We start from the raw sequence: 17,339 nt of genomic DNA, 5'->3' as shown, positions 1-17,339 counted from the left end.
AGAAATAAAATGAGGTCCAGGGCTGTAAATTTTACACAGGTACCATGTGCAGGAGGAGGATCCAGCCCTTTCCTTCTTTGACACTACCAGATGGTTCTATGGCTGAGCAGTTCCTCTTCATCACCATAATTTTTCTTGCTCACATTCCAGTACCAAGAACGAGTCTTTGCTCTTCTTTCCAATCCAGAAGAATGAACGCAGCTTGGGTTCAGAGGTTTCTGCATTTTATGAATGAACGCAGCTTGGGTTCAGAGGTTTCTGCATTTTATGAATGAACGCAGCTTGGGTTCAGAGGTTTCTGCATTTTATGAATGAACGCAGCTTGGGTTCAGAGGTTTCTGCATTTTATCGCATGGCTCCAGCAGGTCTTTTCCCAATACACCCGGGTCGAAAGAGGACTAGATTAACAACAATGTTCAATAACAGAAAAACCTGCCAGTTTAAGGCAGAGTTAAGGCTACCATAGGTCCACAAAATCAGGAAATGGGAAGCTGAGGCTGGTGCCTTAACAGATGTGCCCTGTGGTGGTGATGTTGTGCAGTGTCACAAATTGTGCTTGCTTACAACTTGCCCTCCATGCACCCACACTTTGCCTTGGTCTTTTGAGGCCCGAATCCCAATGCAGAGGAGGGAGTGCCTGGGACCAGCAAAGGTGTCCCACAACCCGGTCCTGTTTTGCCTTATGAAGCATCTGCACCTTACTATATTGCTAGAGGAATCCTCCTGTGAGTTGACCGTGCCTGTTTATTTCCTTGGGCCTCAAAGACCAAGGAAAACTATGGGTGCATGGAAGGTAATTTTAAGCGATCACAATTTGTGACATTGCACAACATCGCTGCTTCCTGGCTATGTGGAGCTTTGGCCATCATAAGATAGCCAAAACTCTGGCCTTAAATCAGTGGGGGCGGGGGGGGGTTATCACCGAATTTCCCTGGTTTTTTAAAAGGAAATTTCTCCCCACGGTATTTGAATCTGCTTTTTTGCAAGTCAACCTATAGGATACATGGAATTATAAACATTTAACTAATGGTACTCATTATTTCATTTCAATGTGCATCCTTTTTTAAGGTGTACACCACAAACAAACGCAACTGTGTTTGTCAATTAGAAGAAATTGAAAGCATGATAGGGTAATATCTTTATTAGGATTAAAAGTCACAATCTAGGGAGCCAGCTTTTGAGATATCCAGAAAGCTTCTGTCTGCCAATTCATATTTAAAAAAGGGTCTAGAGAGCTGTTTATTGGAACCCCCTCCTGCAACTTCTAATACAGAGTGTAGATTCCAAGTGGAGTCTGCAATTCTGTGCTGACTTACTAGACAGTAAATCGCATTAAACAACTTCCATTTGAATAAGAAAAAAGGGATGGGAGGTGGCTCTGGGAACTTATCCAGCCTTTCAGTAGGGCTTGCTTCTGAGTAACTTGCATAGGATTATAGTTTATAGCAGTTGTAGTTCCAGCCTCCCATATCCCTATTTCCAGAGGCAAAGGACCTACTTGAGAGTATGTCTTATATCACAACTTCAGTTCTTTTTCCTCTCTCCTCCCTACAGGGTTCTTTCTGTCAGGCACGAAGTCAGCAGGTGCCATTTGCCACCTTTCTGACTACATAAACGTCTTCTGTGTCACAAAAGATGTTTGATTATGTTAGAGTAATAAAAAATCTTGTGGCAAGGGGGGGGGAATACTAGCGCATAAGGAGGGAGTAGCTGAGCAGGCGTACTGTCCCTCTTACCCCCTCCCTGAGAAGCATAGGTAAGGTGGAATGGAGCCCAGGCTAAAAAAAAAAAATCAAGAAAATCCTTCCATGTTTACACCTCTCCGCCATGCCACTATTGGTGCTCAGGATCATGCTAAAATAGAGATTCAGAAATGTTCCCCGTTTTCCATTTAGAGTATACGCAGTGTCAAAGGAATTAACTTCGGGCACAATCTGATGTATGCTTGGACAGAAAGTCCCACAATGCTGGGAGTTGTAGGACTTTTTAAATGTCTAAACATGCATAAGATTGCACCCTTAAACTATTTTTCAGTATAAAATAGTGGATGCCTACAGCCTCTTGACTACATTTAGCCATCTTTAGCACAGTAATAGCCTAAAACAAGTTGTTGTTCTTGTCCCACTGCCTTGAAGAGGCAGATGGCCCCTCCTACACATATTAACCTTTCATTCACCAGAAACCATTTCATGCACTTTACCACTAATCTTTGTATTAGCGGCGGGACAATACTGATACAGTAGCCCTGCAGTACTTCCAACCTATGGAATAATTCTCATACACATGCTAACGCCCCCCCCCGCCCCAAAATTAGGTACATCTCTGTAAACCCATAGATATGTGCCTCTATGTTCAGAAATGCTTACTCCTGAGTAAGCCTGCAGAGGATTCCAGCATACCCTTTCCTCTTCTCATCCTATCCCTCCATCATTGACCTATCACTCAGTGACAATTATTCCTTCAGCCTTCAAAATTACCTCACTCTTACCTCAGTTGACAGTGTCCTGCTATTCCTCCCCCAGTCAGAATGCTGATAGGAACAGTGGAATTCCTCTCAAAATACAGGAGTCCTGGCAGCATTCTAGGTTCAGAGGGAAACTTGAGCATGCCCAAGATAACTTTGTCAGCAGTTGGTGCTATATGCTTTCACGGGAAAGAGAAATATTACCATCGATAACTTTTGACATATCAGTTCTAAGAACTTCCCCAAACCTATGAAAGGCACATCTCCTCAACAAGCCTAAAGTAGATCAGTAGTTCTCACCAAATTTTGAAAGAGAACAACTTGGGAGTAGAAAGTATAAATGTGTCCATTTTCAGTACATTTAACTTATTATACCTGTGGTAATTTTTATCGGATCACTTTCATGTTTTCCACAGCTGTAGACCACATGGGGTACATCAGTTTTTAAAATTATGCATGGTTGGAAAAAATGGGTGAGAAACATTTTTCTCCCTGCTTCATAATACCCAAACCAAGAGTCATTCAATTATTTTGACTGGAAGCATATCCAGGACAGAGAAAAGGACATACTTCTTCAGACAACTAATATTGTCCAATTAATATTACCCATTACTCAAGATGTGGTGAAGGCCACTAACTTGGATGGCTTGTAGAGGGAGTAAGACAAATTCACAGAGGATAAAGCTTTCAGTGGCTAGTAGGCATGGAAGCTGTGTGCCACCTCAAGGACAGGAGGCAGCATGAAAGGGCTGGATGTGCCTGATCTCATCTGATCTAGTCAGCTAAGCAGGGTCAGCCCTGGTTAGTACTTGGATGGGAGACTGCCTGGGAATCAGGCTTCCTGCATTGAGCAGGGGGTTGGACTCGATGGTCTTGTAGGCCCCTTCCAACCCTATGATCTGTGGCCTCTGAACAGCAGTTGCTTAGGAACAACAGTGGGAAAGGGACACACTCTCATTTCCTGATCGCCTGTTTCCCAGAGGCACCTCATTGGCCACTGTGAGAAACAGGATGTAGGACTAGATGGACCCTTGGTCTGATCCAGCAGGGCCCTTTTAACCTATGGGACTGGATGATGGGGGAGGATATGGGAAAAAGTAGCAACCCCAGTATGCAACAGCCTCTCTCTGGCCCAACACACACACCCCACTTGGAAACATCTCACTCTTCAAGCACTCTTAATGTAGTTCAGAGGCAAAACATGCATAATAAAAACCAAACTTTATTAACACAGTCTTTGCCTCAGCCCCAGCACAAGAGGAACTGCCACTCCATGCTGTGGGGGCATCTCACTTCCACACAATATTCAGCTCAAAGCCCTCCCTGCTGACTCTCTCAAGGACCTCTTCACTGTCCATCCTCTGGAGGTCTGGGCATCCTTCAATGGCAAGGTAGCTCAGCTGATTGTCTGAGGACAAGAGCCGGTGGATGGTGCCAATGGATACCTTGTCTTGGACTAGCAAGAGGTTACAGAGGTGTCCCAGGGCACTGCCAGAGGGTTCCAGCACCTCCTCAAACACCTCGTCCAGGGAGAAAGGCAGACCAACCAGTTCCACACTTTCGAGGCAGGGGGAATGCTTGAGCAGGGAGAGAAGGCTTGCTCTCAACACTGCTGCATGCTGGGAAAGAAGGGGGTCATCCAGGTCAGAGGCCATGAGTAAAATGTCACAAAGCTGAGGGAATTCGTAGGCAGTGAGGCCGACATTCCAGCCCAAGGCCTCAACATCAGGGTGCCTGCCAGAGTTACGCCTCCGTGGGGGGAGGAGGGAAGCAGCGAATGTCTGGAGATTCAGGCAGTGGCTCAGCAGAGCATGGAAGGACAGCTCATCTTCGAAGGAGAAGCCACTGAACGAGAGGGATTGGAGCTGCGTCCTAAGGCTTGTCATCACTGGCAAAAGCTCCCTTAGGTCCCTGTTTCCCATGCAGCGGAGAGTCAGGTGGGTGAGGTGTTGCCATGACAAGAAGGTTTGACCCAAGGCAGAACGGCCTCTTAGCAGCACAGTCAACGTTCTCAGGTGGGGGCACACAGCACAGACAGCGGCCAACGAGGACTCATTTGTCAGATGTATTTCCCTGAGGGGCAGTGTGAGTCTGCGACTCTCCTCATTCATGGGGGTGGACATCCTGCTCTGTGCCAGCTCCCCTAGGAAGGGAAATGCAGAGGAAATCTGGGCATTGTTAAACTGCTGATGGTAGATCAGACACACAGCCTCTGGAAGGATTTTATGGACCACAACCTTCAGGCTAGGCAATGCCAGTAGCACAAAGACCAGGGCCCAAACCAGTTCTTGGCTGCGAGTCTGGGGTTTCAGCCCATGCATTGTGATCTTCTGTAAGTCTGGGCAGCAGAGGGAACGTGCACTAAGGTCATAGGCCAGATGGAGGAGGGAATACGGAGACAGCCTCTCACAGCCTGAGATGTCCAGTTCACAAAGGCGCCGGCAGCAGGAACCCACGGCAGACAATACACGTGTGGTGCACTTGGTGCCTGAGAGGTTTAGCTTTGTGAGACATGGCAAACATTTGACCAGGTCAGCCAGAGTGCTCGCGGAGATATTTTTGCAGTCCTGGAGATCCAGCAAGGACAGATTCTGCCTTAGGAAACAGAAAGAGAGTTAATGAGCAAATGCAAGGTTTACAAACAGCTGGTCATTTACACAAGCAGCTGCTCATCTATGAATGAGATGTGCTCTCAACACCACCTAGCAGGCCCAGGGAAATGAAGATCTATGGATCCTCACCATTCTGTATTAAAACTCAAGTCACAGTTACTCAGTTATGGATCTGCCACAAGGCTCTTTGTCAGGGAGCGTCCAAGGTATGGTACTCCAGATATTGCTGAACGGCAATTCCCATGGGCCCAAGACAGCATCACCAGTGGTGAGGGGGTTATGGGACCTGCAATTCAAAAATATCTAGAGGGCCACATGTTCAACATCCCAACTCTTTGTTGTTTACAATATGAGACCAAGACAGCTCCCTGTCTAGAATATTTCACTGTGAAGGGCGCCCTTCCAACCAAGAGGAAGAATAAAACCATGAGATGCCAGGGTCAGGCATACACAGAGGTGCCTTAGTTGCACCTAACCTCACTTTGCTCAGCTCTAGGCCCACCAGGTCCCCCTCCCCTTCCCTGGGCTGACTCTGAGATGTCTGCTCTAGCCCATCTTGCCCACTCTCTTCTCAAACTAGTCTGCATGCTGTTGACTAGCTGCAAGTCCCACTTTCTCCAGGACTCCCAGTGGGCCTGAAGTGCTTTGCTTCTAGTTATCTCTTCTGAACACCTCTAGGGGTTTGGCTTTTAGGTGTGGGGTGGGTAACCCAACAAGAAAAGAGCCCATAAAGTTTAAATAACGAAATTTTAAAAGTTTACTGAAAGTGTATTATTAGGAAAAAGGATTTCACATCTGAGTGGGTACAACATATACATATACACAAATAAAACTGTAAGATCAAAAGGGTAAGAAAATAACAAAGGTTAAATGCATCCAGATAATCCTAATTAGTCTGTTCCCTATTTTACCAAAGTTCTTTCCAGCAATATCTTACTGTTAGGGTTCTCAGCTTTCCCAAAGCAGCTTACTTGCTTGATCTTATTTCTTCCCTCATTCCAGACTCTTAACCTTGTTCTTCTCTTCTCTTCTAAAAATCCCTTTGTAGGGGCCAGTTTTTATGTGTTAAAGCTAGCCTGTGCTCTTATACGTCTGACCAATCAAGAGGGCTCACCTTTGACCTAAATTTCTTCTGCACATATTTGTGCAAAACAGAAACTACTTCTTGCAAAACTATGTACCCTTTGGTGCCACAATATAAATAAAAACCCTTTTGCAACTCTTTATCTCTCTGGCCATCTGTTCAACAGCTCCTACCCACACCCTTTAACTCCCCTACTTTTGTAGACCTGGCAGCACCGAAGCCTAGTGAAACGTTACCTGAACGTTTGACCTTTTCATTCTTCAGTAACATAAAGAATACACAAAATTAGAAGGTAGTTCTGTTCCTTCACAGTTTTCCCACACAAGATGATTGGAAGATAAGGCTGAACATTCACCTCAGTCAACGCCATGTACTACAAAGCAAGGGAGGCCAGACCACTACAAAGCTACCAGTGGGATCCAGAAAGTACAGAAGCCCCACATAGGCAAGGAGAGGGCAGGACAGGAGCTCCATCTTAGACACAGGACCTCCCCAAGTGATCTTCCCAAGAGAACCCTGTCCAGTTCATACACCCTCACTTTACCTTGCAGCGCACCATGATGATCTGGACAATGTCCTTGCTGATGAGCTTTGGGCAGGTACTCAAGTTCAGCTCCATTAGCTGTGGCACAAGAAGCGAGGGCAGCATGGTATGGGTCAGGTACATGCTCTTTGCCATTAACTGGAGCAACTCATGGACAAGGGAGCCAGCTGGGTGGACAGAAAATACCCAAACAATAACTCAAAGCTTTGAATGATAGGGCTGGGGGTTGTCTGCTCTGAACGTTTTGAGCCAAGTGCCAACAGTGGAGAAGGAAACTGGAGAGGACATTTGTACTACCATTAACCATACTGGCTGGGGCTGATGGGAACTGTAATCCAACACAATTATAGGCCACTAAGTTGTGTAAGGCTGCTTTAACCACTATATCACATTGGAATAGCGGTACTTCACCGACTAGAGTTCAACAACAGGCAGCTTTGAGGCTAATTCTAAACCCTCTGAGGAATGCTGGGGCGGGGGGGGGGGGGGGGCTAAGTAGTACAGCACAGTTTGCATGTAGGTCCCAGGTTCAATCATCTCCAGGTAGGGCTGGTCTCTCCACCCCCCCCCCCCGCATATAGCTGACAGCTCTTTATTTCTCGAAAGGATGGAGATTAATCAGAACAGAAATCTATCTGCACTCTGGCCTTTACAGCTGGGACTGATGGGGTGGATGGAGATGGGGGCATATGAACTACAGGACTGCCCCCTTGGCAAACACCCTTTCTATTTACCCCAGCTTTGAAACAGCCAGAGATGGCAGTGTGCACATGTGAGGGAAAGGTTTCCCCTTTCTCTGGCTTGCCTGTCCATTCCTCTCCATCCCCACCCCAGATGTTGCCTGTAGTGTGGAAAAGAGCGGAGGTAAGAGCAGTGGCGGTCCACAGTGGGAGGGCAGGGCTAGACCACCAACCAACATGCACAAGGCACCTACTGGTACACACAGTTGCTGACCAGTCTTTCTCCAGTGTCCCCATATGGATTTTTTAAAAGAAATCTAGATACCCTAGAAATACCCTTCTTCAACCTGACTCCCTCCTGATGTTTTGGACTTCCTGACTCCCTCCTGATGTTTTGGACTTCCTGACTCCCAGCATGGCCAATGCTCAGGAATGCTCGAGCTTTTTTAGCATACAGATCTGTCTGCATAGGTAAATACATAGAATAAGCCCCTTAGAGAAGTAGATGCTCCCATCCCCTGCCTTACCTAGCCAGACTGCAAACTTGGATTGGTCCTGACTTTCCTTGAGTATCAATGGAGAATTAAGGAGAGGAACAGCAGCAAGTGACCCAACTGAAGCACTCCAGGATCTCTTGAAGTCTCACAGAAGATGCTGCTTTTGGGTTGCACAGAGCTATTTTTCCAAAGGCCATTTTGGGGTGCAGGCATATTTGGAGCCCAGCTCCCTCCCTATTCAGGCCACGGTCATGTCAGATAGGGAAGCAGGAACCAGCTCCAGCCTCACACATGCAGATTAATTTCTGCGAATTGCCCAGAGAGCTTTGGCTATTGGGCGGTATAAAAATGTAATAAAGAAATAAAGGGGTTGGGGGGGGGGGCTCCAAATATTTCTTGCTGCTACACTTCCTCCAGTTTTCCCAACATGCAGAGGCCAGAGACTCCTGCAGCCTTTCTCCCCTGGCAGTATTGCATACTGAGCATCCTCCCTCCCACCCACCACGAGTGCTCACTTGCTGAACTCATCACGAAGATCACATTGCTACATGGAGCGACTTCCTATTTTTCAACTCCTCCCAGGTAACTGAGCACAAGTTCAAAAGAAATTCTGCGCCTGCAACTATGAGGGCTCAAGCATCCATGCTGTAAATGGCCACATGGGAACCGGCTGCCTGACTGTAAGGCAATCGGGGCAAGTGCCGAAGCAGCATGTGATGCAGTAATCAGGCGGCTGCTTCACCACATGCCCAGCTGCAGCGCACACTCACGGTGAGTGATGCACTCTCCTGTCAGCCCCCCCCCCCCTTGTCACATGCCTCTCACCCAGCTCCCCAAAGGGCCCCTCTGCACAGGGAACACGGTGTTCATCCAGGTGCCTCCACGTGCCATCCCTGGCCCAGATGTGCCGCATGTTCGTAGCTGCATTCTCCAGGCACAGCCTTTGCAGGGAGCTGACCATCCTTTTCTTGGGCATGGTGCTCCTGGAGACAGAAGCATGATGAGAAAAGTAGGAGAACGAGGCTAGACGTACATGGAACTAAGTTCCGTTTGTGGAGGGCAAAACAGAAGCGCACGGCCAAGGCCAAGAAGACAACCGAAGCTTATCCCTTGGGAATCAGGGCCCTGTCCGCTCCCAGGAAGGGCTTGTTGGAGACAGAAGCATGATGAGAAAAGTAGGAAAACGGGGCTAGACGTACATGGAACTAAGTTTCGTTTGTGGAGGGCAAAACGGAAGCGCTCGGCCAAGGCCAGGAAGATAACTGAAGCTTATCCCTTGGGAATCAGGGCCTTGTCGGCTCCCAGGAAGGGCTTGTCGGGAGCTTTCCACAAAAACAAATGGAAGGATGGGAAGGAGAAACCCAGCTGATGCCATCTCGGCCGGGATGCAGGCTGTGCAGACAGAAGGAACAAGGCTCGGGGACATGGCCAGGAACCAGGCCCAGCACTCGGAGCTCCTCTCTCCTCCTGGGAGACGTTTTGGAAACCCGTTTGGGACCCTCGCTTATCCCCGGGGGTACCGGCCACCCAGTCACCAGCCTCACTGATATCCGGAGGGGAGTGAAGAAAGTTTTCGAGGGGCATCAGCTGGAGGGACTGACCTGGAGGGACCGGGCGGGCGGGCATGGAGAACGTGGCAGCATCCCGGGAGGAAGGGGAGCAGCTCAGAAAGGGCCCCTCCGGCTTGGCCCAACCCCCTCTGCGCGCGTTTAGGGGCAGGCAAGGGGTTGCCTCCGGGCCCGATTGGGGCGCGCCCATCTTCACCGGGGCACAGAACAGCAGCTGCGGCCCAGGGGGCCCCTCTTCTTCCCACGTGGCCGGCAGGGCGGCTGCCCCTGCTCCGCTCCAGCTGCGGACACCAGCCGCCCCGCCCTTCCTCCGCCTCTACCAGCCCCGAGGCGAGGCACAGAGCCGAAGGAGCTGGCGCCGCCCGCTTGCCCTGGAAGGCCGCGGAGCGTCCCGCCCAGGCTCCGGCGGGGACGGAAGCTGCGGAGCGCCGAGAACGCCCGCCCACGTACCGCTGCCGCCGCCCCGCTGCCTTGGAGGCGAAGCAGCCCCAAGCCGGTCCCTTCTGGGCGGCTTCGCTGCCGGGGAGCGAGTGGCGCCGGCAGCTCCGGCACCTCGCCAGAACGCACGCGGAGGGAGGGAACTCAGACGCACCCGGGGCTGCCGACGGAGCGGAGTCCCTTCGTGGAAACGCCCCCGCGCCAGACCCACCCCGCTCGCGCGCTCCTCTTTGGAGAGCCGGGAGCGATCGGCGCGCGAGGCTTTAAAAAGTCTTCTGGCTGCCGCCTGCTGGCCACAAATCATAGGATCATAGAATCGTAGGGTTGGGGGGGCCCACAAGGCCATCGAGTGCAACCTCCTGCTCAATGCAGGAGTCCAAGTCAGAGCATAAAATGTGTGTGTGTGTGTGGGGGGAATTCCATCAAGCCTACGAAACTCCGCCCCAAAGCCCTGTATTCTGAAGGACGGCCTCGAAATTTCAAGCCCCAAGTCCTGCAGCTCGGAAGCATCCCCGCCCCCACGCCCCGTTCGACGTTGTAGGCCAAGCCATCCCCGAGGGCACGATCTGTTGTTGCCCTTAGCCCAGAAATCCCACACTAGCCAGAATCAAGATCACCTACCGAGGATACCTTGCAGCGCAGGGCACAGTGCGTGGGGCCCTTCTCCTTGTTCACTTCGATTTTGGCTTTGCTGGACCAGACACCTGCACACAGCCACCAGAGCCAGGAGTGTAGGATCCTCCCTCCTGGTCTCTCTTGGCTGTAGCAGTGCCTGCCTGTGGAACTCCTACAGCCCCGCCCCGGGGTTTGTGGCATGATGGCAGCCTGCCAGGGGTAGCGCCAACGTAAGAGGAGCGGTGCTGAATTAGACCAAAGATGTATCTAGTCCCACAAGCAGGACTTTCATTTTTGTTTGTTATATTTTTATCCTGGCTTTAAGGAGCCCAAGGCAGGATACATAATCCTTTCCCTCTGCATTGTATCCTCACAACAACCCTGTGAGGTAGGCTGGTTGAGAATCAGTGACTGGCCCTGAATCATACAGCAAGCTTCATGGCTGAGGTTGGAACAGAACACAGGTCTCCCCAGTCCTAGTCTAATGCTCTAACCATGATACCACACTGGGTTTCTCAGGACCTGAGTAGAATAGCAGCCTGTGATATAGGGCAAGGGCCAAATTGCCAGATTCGTTGCTCAGACAGGATCATCCTGCCATAGTAAAACCAGCCCACTCTGTCTATCATGATTAGTTTGAAGTTTAAGCATGTAAAAATTAGGGATGTACGAAAGGTACTTACCTTTCGCGAATTATGTTTATGGTTGGGGGGAAGGCGTTCCGTCCCTCCCCCCGGAATCCTCGCTGGGGGGGGAGGTGCTCCGTTCCTCCCCCCCTGGAATCCTGGCCGGCTGGCTGTGCTCCACAGCGATTCTGCGGAGTCGCCGGCTGCCTCCGCCAGCAGCCAGACATCCTGCCTCTGGCTAGCAGGGATGCAAATGGTGGCGGCCGTAGCTGTCACCGTTTGCGTCCCTGCAGTCAGCCGTGATAGGCTACGTAAATGTTTACGTAGCCTATCACGGCTGACTTAAAAAAAAAACAAAAACGTGCATACGCAAATGGCGGTGCCCACGGCCGCCGCCATTTGTGTTCCTTATTTTGGCATGTCTTAGTCTACGTAAACATTTACGTAGACTAAGACAGCGAAAATAAGGGGAACGCAAATAGCGTAGTGTTTCTACGCTATTTGCGTTCCCCTTATTTTCGCCGTCTTAGTCTACGTAAATGTTTACGTAGACTAAGACGTGCCAAAATAAGGAACGCAAATGGCGGCGGCCATGGCCGCTGCCATTTGTGTACGTGTGTTGTTGTTTTTTTAAGTCAGCCGTGATAGGATACCATTTACGTAGCCTATCATGTTTTTTTTAAAAAAACCTAGCCGTGATAGGCTACGTAAATCTTTACGTAGCCTATCACTTTTTTTAAAAAACTGGAAATGGCGGCGGTGGCAGCCGGTCGGAAGACCAGCCACCGCCGCCGCCGCCACACCGCTGCCGGAGCCGCCGCCACCACCGCCGCCGCCACCGCCAGGAAGATCCGCCCAAGGTAAGTCTCGTCCCGGGGGGGTGGCGGGCTGTTCCACCACCGATTTCGGGGGGCAGAATGCGCTGGCATTTGGCCTCCCCGAGATCTGTGGCGGAACTTTCGTACATCCCTAGTAAAAATGAAATTAATTGACTCTTATTTTTTCAATCACATCTGTCTGCCATCCCATTCAAAACAACATTGAAGCTGTATAAATGCATTTGCACATATCCATACACAGTTATCCTTGCCTCTCCCATCTCCTCTCATGGTAGATGTTTAAACTGAACACCCCTCAGGGCGAGGAGAAATATTTCTTTTTGCACAAAATACTCTGGAAACCACCATGTTCAGTGATATATGGCATATAGAAACAAACAATAATTTGTCAAATGCACATTTATTAAATACTTGATGAATACTCTCTGTCTCTCATTTTGTTCCAGAAACTTACCTTTGTTCTATGCTTGCTCCAGAGACTGGTTTGCACATAACAACAAACCACCCTATGGGTTGCTGAATTCTTGATTGTCATGTGTGAACCTGGAACTATGGGTTTACTATAGATTGTTAACAATGAACAATCTAGGGAGTGAGCTTGTGTTTTTTTTATTGGGTTGTGAATTCTGGGCGGTTTTAAGTATGGGTTGTCATTTTGCGGGAACTCCGAACCATGCCTGTTCATGGGTTCTTTCGCCAGACTACAGAGGTGGTGACCAAGAGTGGTAAAAAAAATCCTGGCTGCTCTACATGCCAGTACTACAATGCCATAAAGGCATTCAGGAATCGGGATACAGGGAGGGAGCAGACAAAGGAGGAGGGACTGAAGAAACCAAAAAATTGAAAAAAACAACCTACACTTTGTGTGATCATTTGGCAGACAAATCATAGTAAAACTCTGGGTAAGGCAACAACCCATACTTTGAACTGTTGTTATGTGCAAACCAGGCCTCTATTATAAAGGGGGTGGGGAAGATAAAGGTATAATAAAATTTAAGACAAGTTTGACAGTAAAGGTAAAGGTGTCCCCAGCCAGTCGTGTCTGACTCTCGGGGGTGGTGCTCATCTCCATTTCTAAGCCGAAGAGCCAGTACTGTCCGAAGACGCTTCCGTGGTCATGTGGCTGGCATGACTGAACACCGAGGTGCACGGAACGCTGTTACCTTTCCCGCTGAAGTGGTACCTATTTATCTACTTGCAATTTCTTGCTTTTGAACTGCTAGGTTGGCAGAAGCTGGGACTGAAGACGGGAGCTCACTCCGTCACGCGGCACTCGGGTCTCGAACTGCTGTCCGCCGACCTTCCGGTCTGGAGTTCAGCGTCTTAACCACTAAGCCACCGCGGCCCCCATTTTGACAGTAGTGCATAGTTAAACTATGGAATTCACTACCACAAGACATAGTGATGGCCATGAATTTGGATGGCTTTAAAAGGGAGTGAGACAAATTCCTGGAGGAGAAGGCTGTCAATGGCTACTAGTCCTGATGGCTGTGTGTTACCTCAAACACCAGAGGTAGTATGCCTGGGTACACCAGTTGCTGGGGAACATGGGTGGGAGGGTGCTCTTGCACTCATGTCCTGCTTGTGAGTTTCCTGTGGACCGCTAATTGGTAACTGTGTGAACAGAATGCTGGACCAGATGGACTGTTGGTCTGATCCAGCATGGCTCTTCCTATGTTCTTAATATAATGTTTAAAATATTATTGATTTGTTTATTACATTTCCATACCACCCAATAAGTGAAACTTTCTTATATAAAATTAGAAGAGCTTTGCCGGATCACATCAAAGGTCCGTTAAGCCCAACATCATGTTTCCTATAGTGGCGCAACATATGCCGCATGTGTTCCTAACTCAGTGCCATCCAGATGTGTTGCACTACAGCTCCCACCATCCCCAGCCAGCATGGCCAGTGTATGATGGCAGTTGTAGTCCAACACATCTGGAGGGTACGAGACTGGGGAAGGCTAGCCTAAGGGAAGGCAATCTCTCTCTCCCATACTTACTCCCCAGAATCTGGTGTTCAGTGGCATACCGCCTCTTGAATGTGGCTTAAGCCACCACCATGGAACTTGATTGACCTGTCCTTCATGGATCTAGCTGTAAAGCTGAGCTGTTTCTCAGCATCTGTTTCACCTTAGTTGGGGGCATTTTTTGGCCAGGGCAGCTGCCCCCTGTTGGGTTTCTGGAAGGATGTGTGTATCTCTTAAGCTCCTAGAGGTAGGCAAGGTAATTCTCCTTTAAGCAGCCTCCTTACAGTCATATGTAAGAGGTGGTAATTGGGGCAATCAGTGCTTATGTGCTTTGCACCTCTTTGAAGGGCTAATTAGGTAGACCTGTCAATTTCCTTCACCTCCACCCTGTTTAAGTCAGGGCTCTGCATTACAGGTGAAGGTAAAGAAATGGCAGAGAAGCCAAGTCACTACAGAAAATTATTTTATGTCATGTCTTCTTTGCTCTGTATCCATCCTACTCTTTGCTCCTTTGTTGTTCTGATTTAATTTTTGTTTATTGTTCCCTCAAACTGTGCTTTCCTCTGTGTCACTTAGGGTCCTTCCAGACTAGGTTTTTATCCTACAGTTGCTCAGGCCTCATTTATAGAAGTGTAACAGTGGTGGGATTCAGATAACAATAATGTATTCCTTTTGAAACCTTTCCATGTTTGCCCACTAGTTTCCCCTAAATTCCATTCAGGAGGAGAAGATGGAAGAGGTAAATACTACCTTTTGATTGGTACTGCTAGGAATCCTCCATCTGGAAGCACCCTTAGGGCATTTCTATACCAGACTAAAATCCTGCATTTAAAATGGGGCTTTCTGCTTCCGTTTTAAATGTAGGATCACAACTGACTCCCTTTACACATGCTTCCTGGCTGTAGTTATACTCTCCACAAGAGGCAGCCAGGGGTCTGAGGTAAGAATCTTCCCAACAGTCAGGTCAAAGAAAGATGAAGGACTTTTCCTTGAAGTCATACTGAGAGAGAAAGAGATGCCCCTGGCTATTCAGTTTTCCGTCATCCTGTTATCTCTAGATACGTCATCTGGCTAATTTTCCCCAGTAGAGGGGCAGGTGAAGTTGTACTAGGGAAGGGAACTAGGGAAAACAACGGAAAATTCCACCAGCCAACAGCATCTGCGGAGAGGCCATAGCTCAGTGGTAAGGTATGTGCTTTGCTGCAAAATGTCTGGTGTATACCCTTAAAATGATCTGATGTAGCAGGGCCGGTAAGGTGCTCTGCTGGAGGCCTTGAAGAACTACTGCTAGTCAAAAGTAGACAATCCTCAGCTAAATGAGCAAACGTCAGGGCTGCCATCAAGGGTTGGCATGGTGGGCCCCCTGACAACAGCTCATCATTTTCACCATTGCAGCTGGATTGTTCACACTCCTCTCGCTCTGGCCCAGGCAACAGTGGTGCTGAGAAGGGGGAGCGGTAGATGCCACGGCCTGTGTGCTCTTGCCTGTCAAGCAAGCAAGAGGTAGCAGTGGTGGGAAAGAGGAAGACGAGCAATAGCAGGGGTGACAATGGTGGTGAGAAGGCAGAAGTGCTGAGGGTGGGAGCTCACTGAGGGTGTCTTGCCCAAGGGCCGTCCAAAAACTGAAGCTAACGTTGGAATAGTCTCACTCCATCTAGGGGAGCTTTGTATGTTCATAATAGCATCTGAGTCTAACTACTAAAAAGGAAGCCCCACGCTTTGAATTATTTAGATTTAAATGTGTCGTTCCAAAGTATTATATTTTTGGGAGAAAGAGAGAATTCTTGATAAACCAGGAAGAAAGTTACAAGATAAGGCAAGTGTTGCACCACAGGCCATACTGGCTGTAGACTTTTCCCAGCTAGATCCGATTAGCCGAAATCAAGTGCTCCCTATGAGGTTGTTTACCCAGGTGGACAACAGGATCTTGCAGCAAGTGAGAGGTTTGCTTCGCATGAAATAAGTGGTGGCTGAAAATTCTACATGTTCTTAGAGGAAATTTACCTGACATCTGAATCCAGTACAACATAGTAAATACCCAAACCCTGTTTGAACCAGTCCTCAATGCTTTTACATTTTTCCAGAGCTGCCATTTGTTTTCTGAGCAGTTTCGTGACCAGAATAGCAGCTGTATGGGAGTAAGTTCTGAGTTTATTTTCTAGTTCAGGAAAGGAGTCGGCAGGCTGTGCCGCATCTGCTTATACCCTTATACCTGTGTCGTGTCTGCTTATATTAGTCATCTTCAGGGCTGATGGGCTGTGAGTGGCATTCGGCAGTGAGTGGGTCATCTGCTCTGATGTCACAGTGAACCCAGGCAGGTAGAGGTATGAATACTAATCTGGCTGCCATTGGCTTACTTGCTATGATATCAAAGTTCTTAAGACCAATCCTACAAACTCATTCTCCAATCTGTATGTAGCCAAAACACCACCATCCATGCCCAATTGGTCTTAGAGAAACCCCAAATTAGAGAAGTATCATAAAAAAAACCCTTTAAAGTAAAGCCCTAACGGATGGAACCTGCAAAACAACTCATTGAGGAATAAGCATGCTCAGTGGTTACAGAAGGCTGAGTTTCCATGGGGAGGGACAGCCAGGGCAGGTCATACCATTAAGAGTGAGGCTGCTGCTTCAAGGAGCAGATTCTGGGGGGCAGGAAGCAGTGGTGAGGTGTTGAGGGGCAGACCTATGTATGCCACCCCCTACGCTGGTTTCATGCCCTCAGGTGATGTGAAGGACTCTATCCCCTTATCAGTATTGGAGTAAGATTCACCTGCCAGACTGGTGAGGTTTTGTAGGGGGGAGGGGTGCATCATCTTGTCCTTTGCCACAGGCAGCAAAATATCTTTGGCCAGCCCTGGGGACAGTGAACCAGGGAAAGAGGAATGGAATGGGGTGTTCTGGAAGAGAAGGCATGGCTGGCTAGATACCTGAAAAATTAGCACTCCACACTGCAACATTTTGTTACAGGTGCCAATTCTATAAAAGCTAAGGGGGACTGAGGAAGATTTGAAGTCTAAGGCCAATGACCAACTTATGATAAATTCAAATGAATACTTAGTTAACAGGTCCTGTGCTTTCTGGTCCTGTTTTCCTTGTTTCTCGGTGTTGCTGTTTTATGTTTAATGTATTTTATGAGTGCTTTATATTTTACCTTGCTTTTATGAAATGGTTTAAATGTGTATTAGTTTGGTTGTATTGTAAGCTGCTTTGTCTAGACTATTTGTCTAGAATAGTGGGAAATACACTTAAAGAAATATGAATGAGGAAGAGAGAGCGGGTTTGGGAGAGGTTGCATGGATCCTGGGGACGGTTGCTAAGGGGATTAGAATGTGGAGAGAGAGGTGGTTAGACGGGAGAAACTGGGCCGTTTGGCACATAAGGAGAGCCGTGCTTCCCC

At 48.6% G+C, this 17,339-nt stretch overlaps 1 protein-coding gene across 5 annotated transcripts; it reads right to left on the bottom strand.

The window, feature by feature from the left end:
- Nucleotides 1-466: 466 nt before the first annotated feature.
- On the bottom strand, nt 467-10,631 carry LOC146355410 (uncharacterized). Of its 5 annotated transcripts, none has more exons than XM_084830588.1 (4): nt 10,509-10,631; nt 8,707-8,864; nt 6,705-6,871; nt 467-5,055 (listed from the first exon to the last, which is right to left on the bottom strand). In XM_084830588.1, exons 2-4 carry the CDS (start codon nt 8,855-8,857, stop codon nt 3,754-3,756), a joined length of 1,620 nt encoding a protein of 539 aa, XP_084686714.1. In that variant the 5' UTR covers nt 8,858-8,864; nt 10,509-10,631; the 3' UTR covers nt 467-3,753. The 5 variants fall into 5 exon arrangements, with proteins under 5 accessions (XP_084686714.1, XP_084686713.1, XP_084686715.1 ...); XM_084830587.1 differs by lacking the exon at nt 10,509-10,631 and adding an exon at nt 9,900-10,121; XM_084830589.1 differs by lacking the exon at nt 10,509-10,631 and adding an exon at nt 10,042-10,121.
- Between the last annotated feature and the right edge of the window lie 6,708 nt (nt 10,632-17,339).

The sequence above is a fragment of the Heloderma suspectum genome, chromosome 2 (genome assembly GCF_057233095.1).
Source record: "Heloderma suspectum isolate Gila_16-S chromosome 2, 16-S_ref, whole genome shotgun sequence".
NCBI lineage: Eukaryota > Metazoa > Chordata > Lepidosauria > Squamata > Helodermatidae > Heloderma > Heloderma suspectum.
This window is presented reverse-complemented; position numbering and strand designations above follow the sequence as displayed.

Bases quoted from the DNA above. Each gene is read 5' to 3' on its own strand.
- LOC146355410 (XM_084830586.1), bottom strand. From the start codon at position 8,880: ATGCTTCTGTCTCCAGGAGCACCATGCCCAAGAAAAGGATGGTCAGCT. The intron at 6,872-8,699 runs GCATGTGACAAG...CTGTCCACCCAG, and splicing joins TTTGGGGAGCTGGGTGAGAG to CTGGCTCCCTTGTCCATGAG. The intron at 5,056-6,704 runs GTAAAGTGAGGG...TTCCTAAGGCAG, and splicing joins TCATCATGGTGCGCTGCAAG to AATCTGTCCTTGCTGGATCT.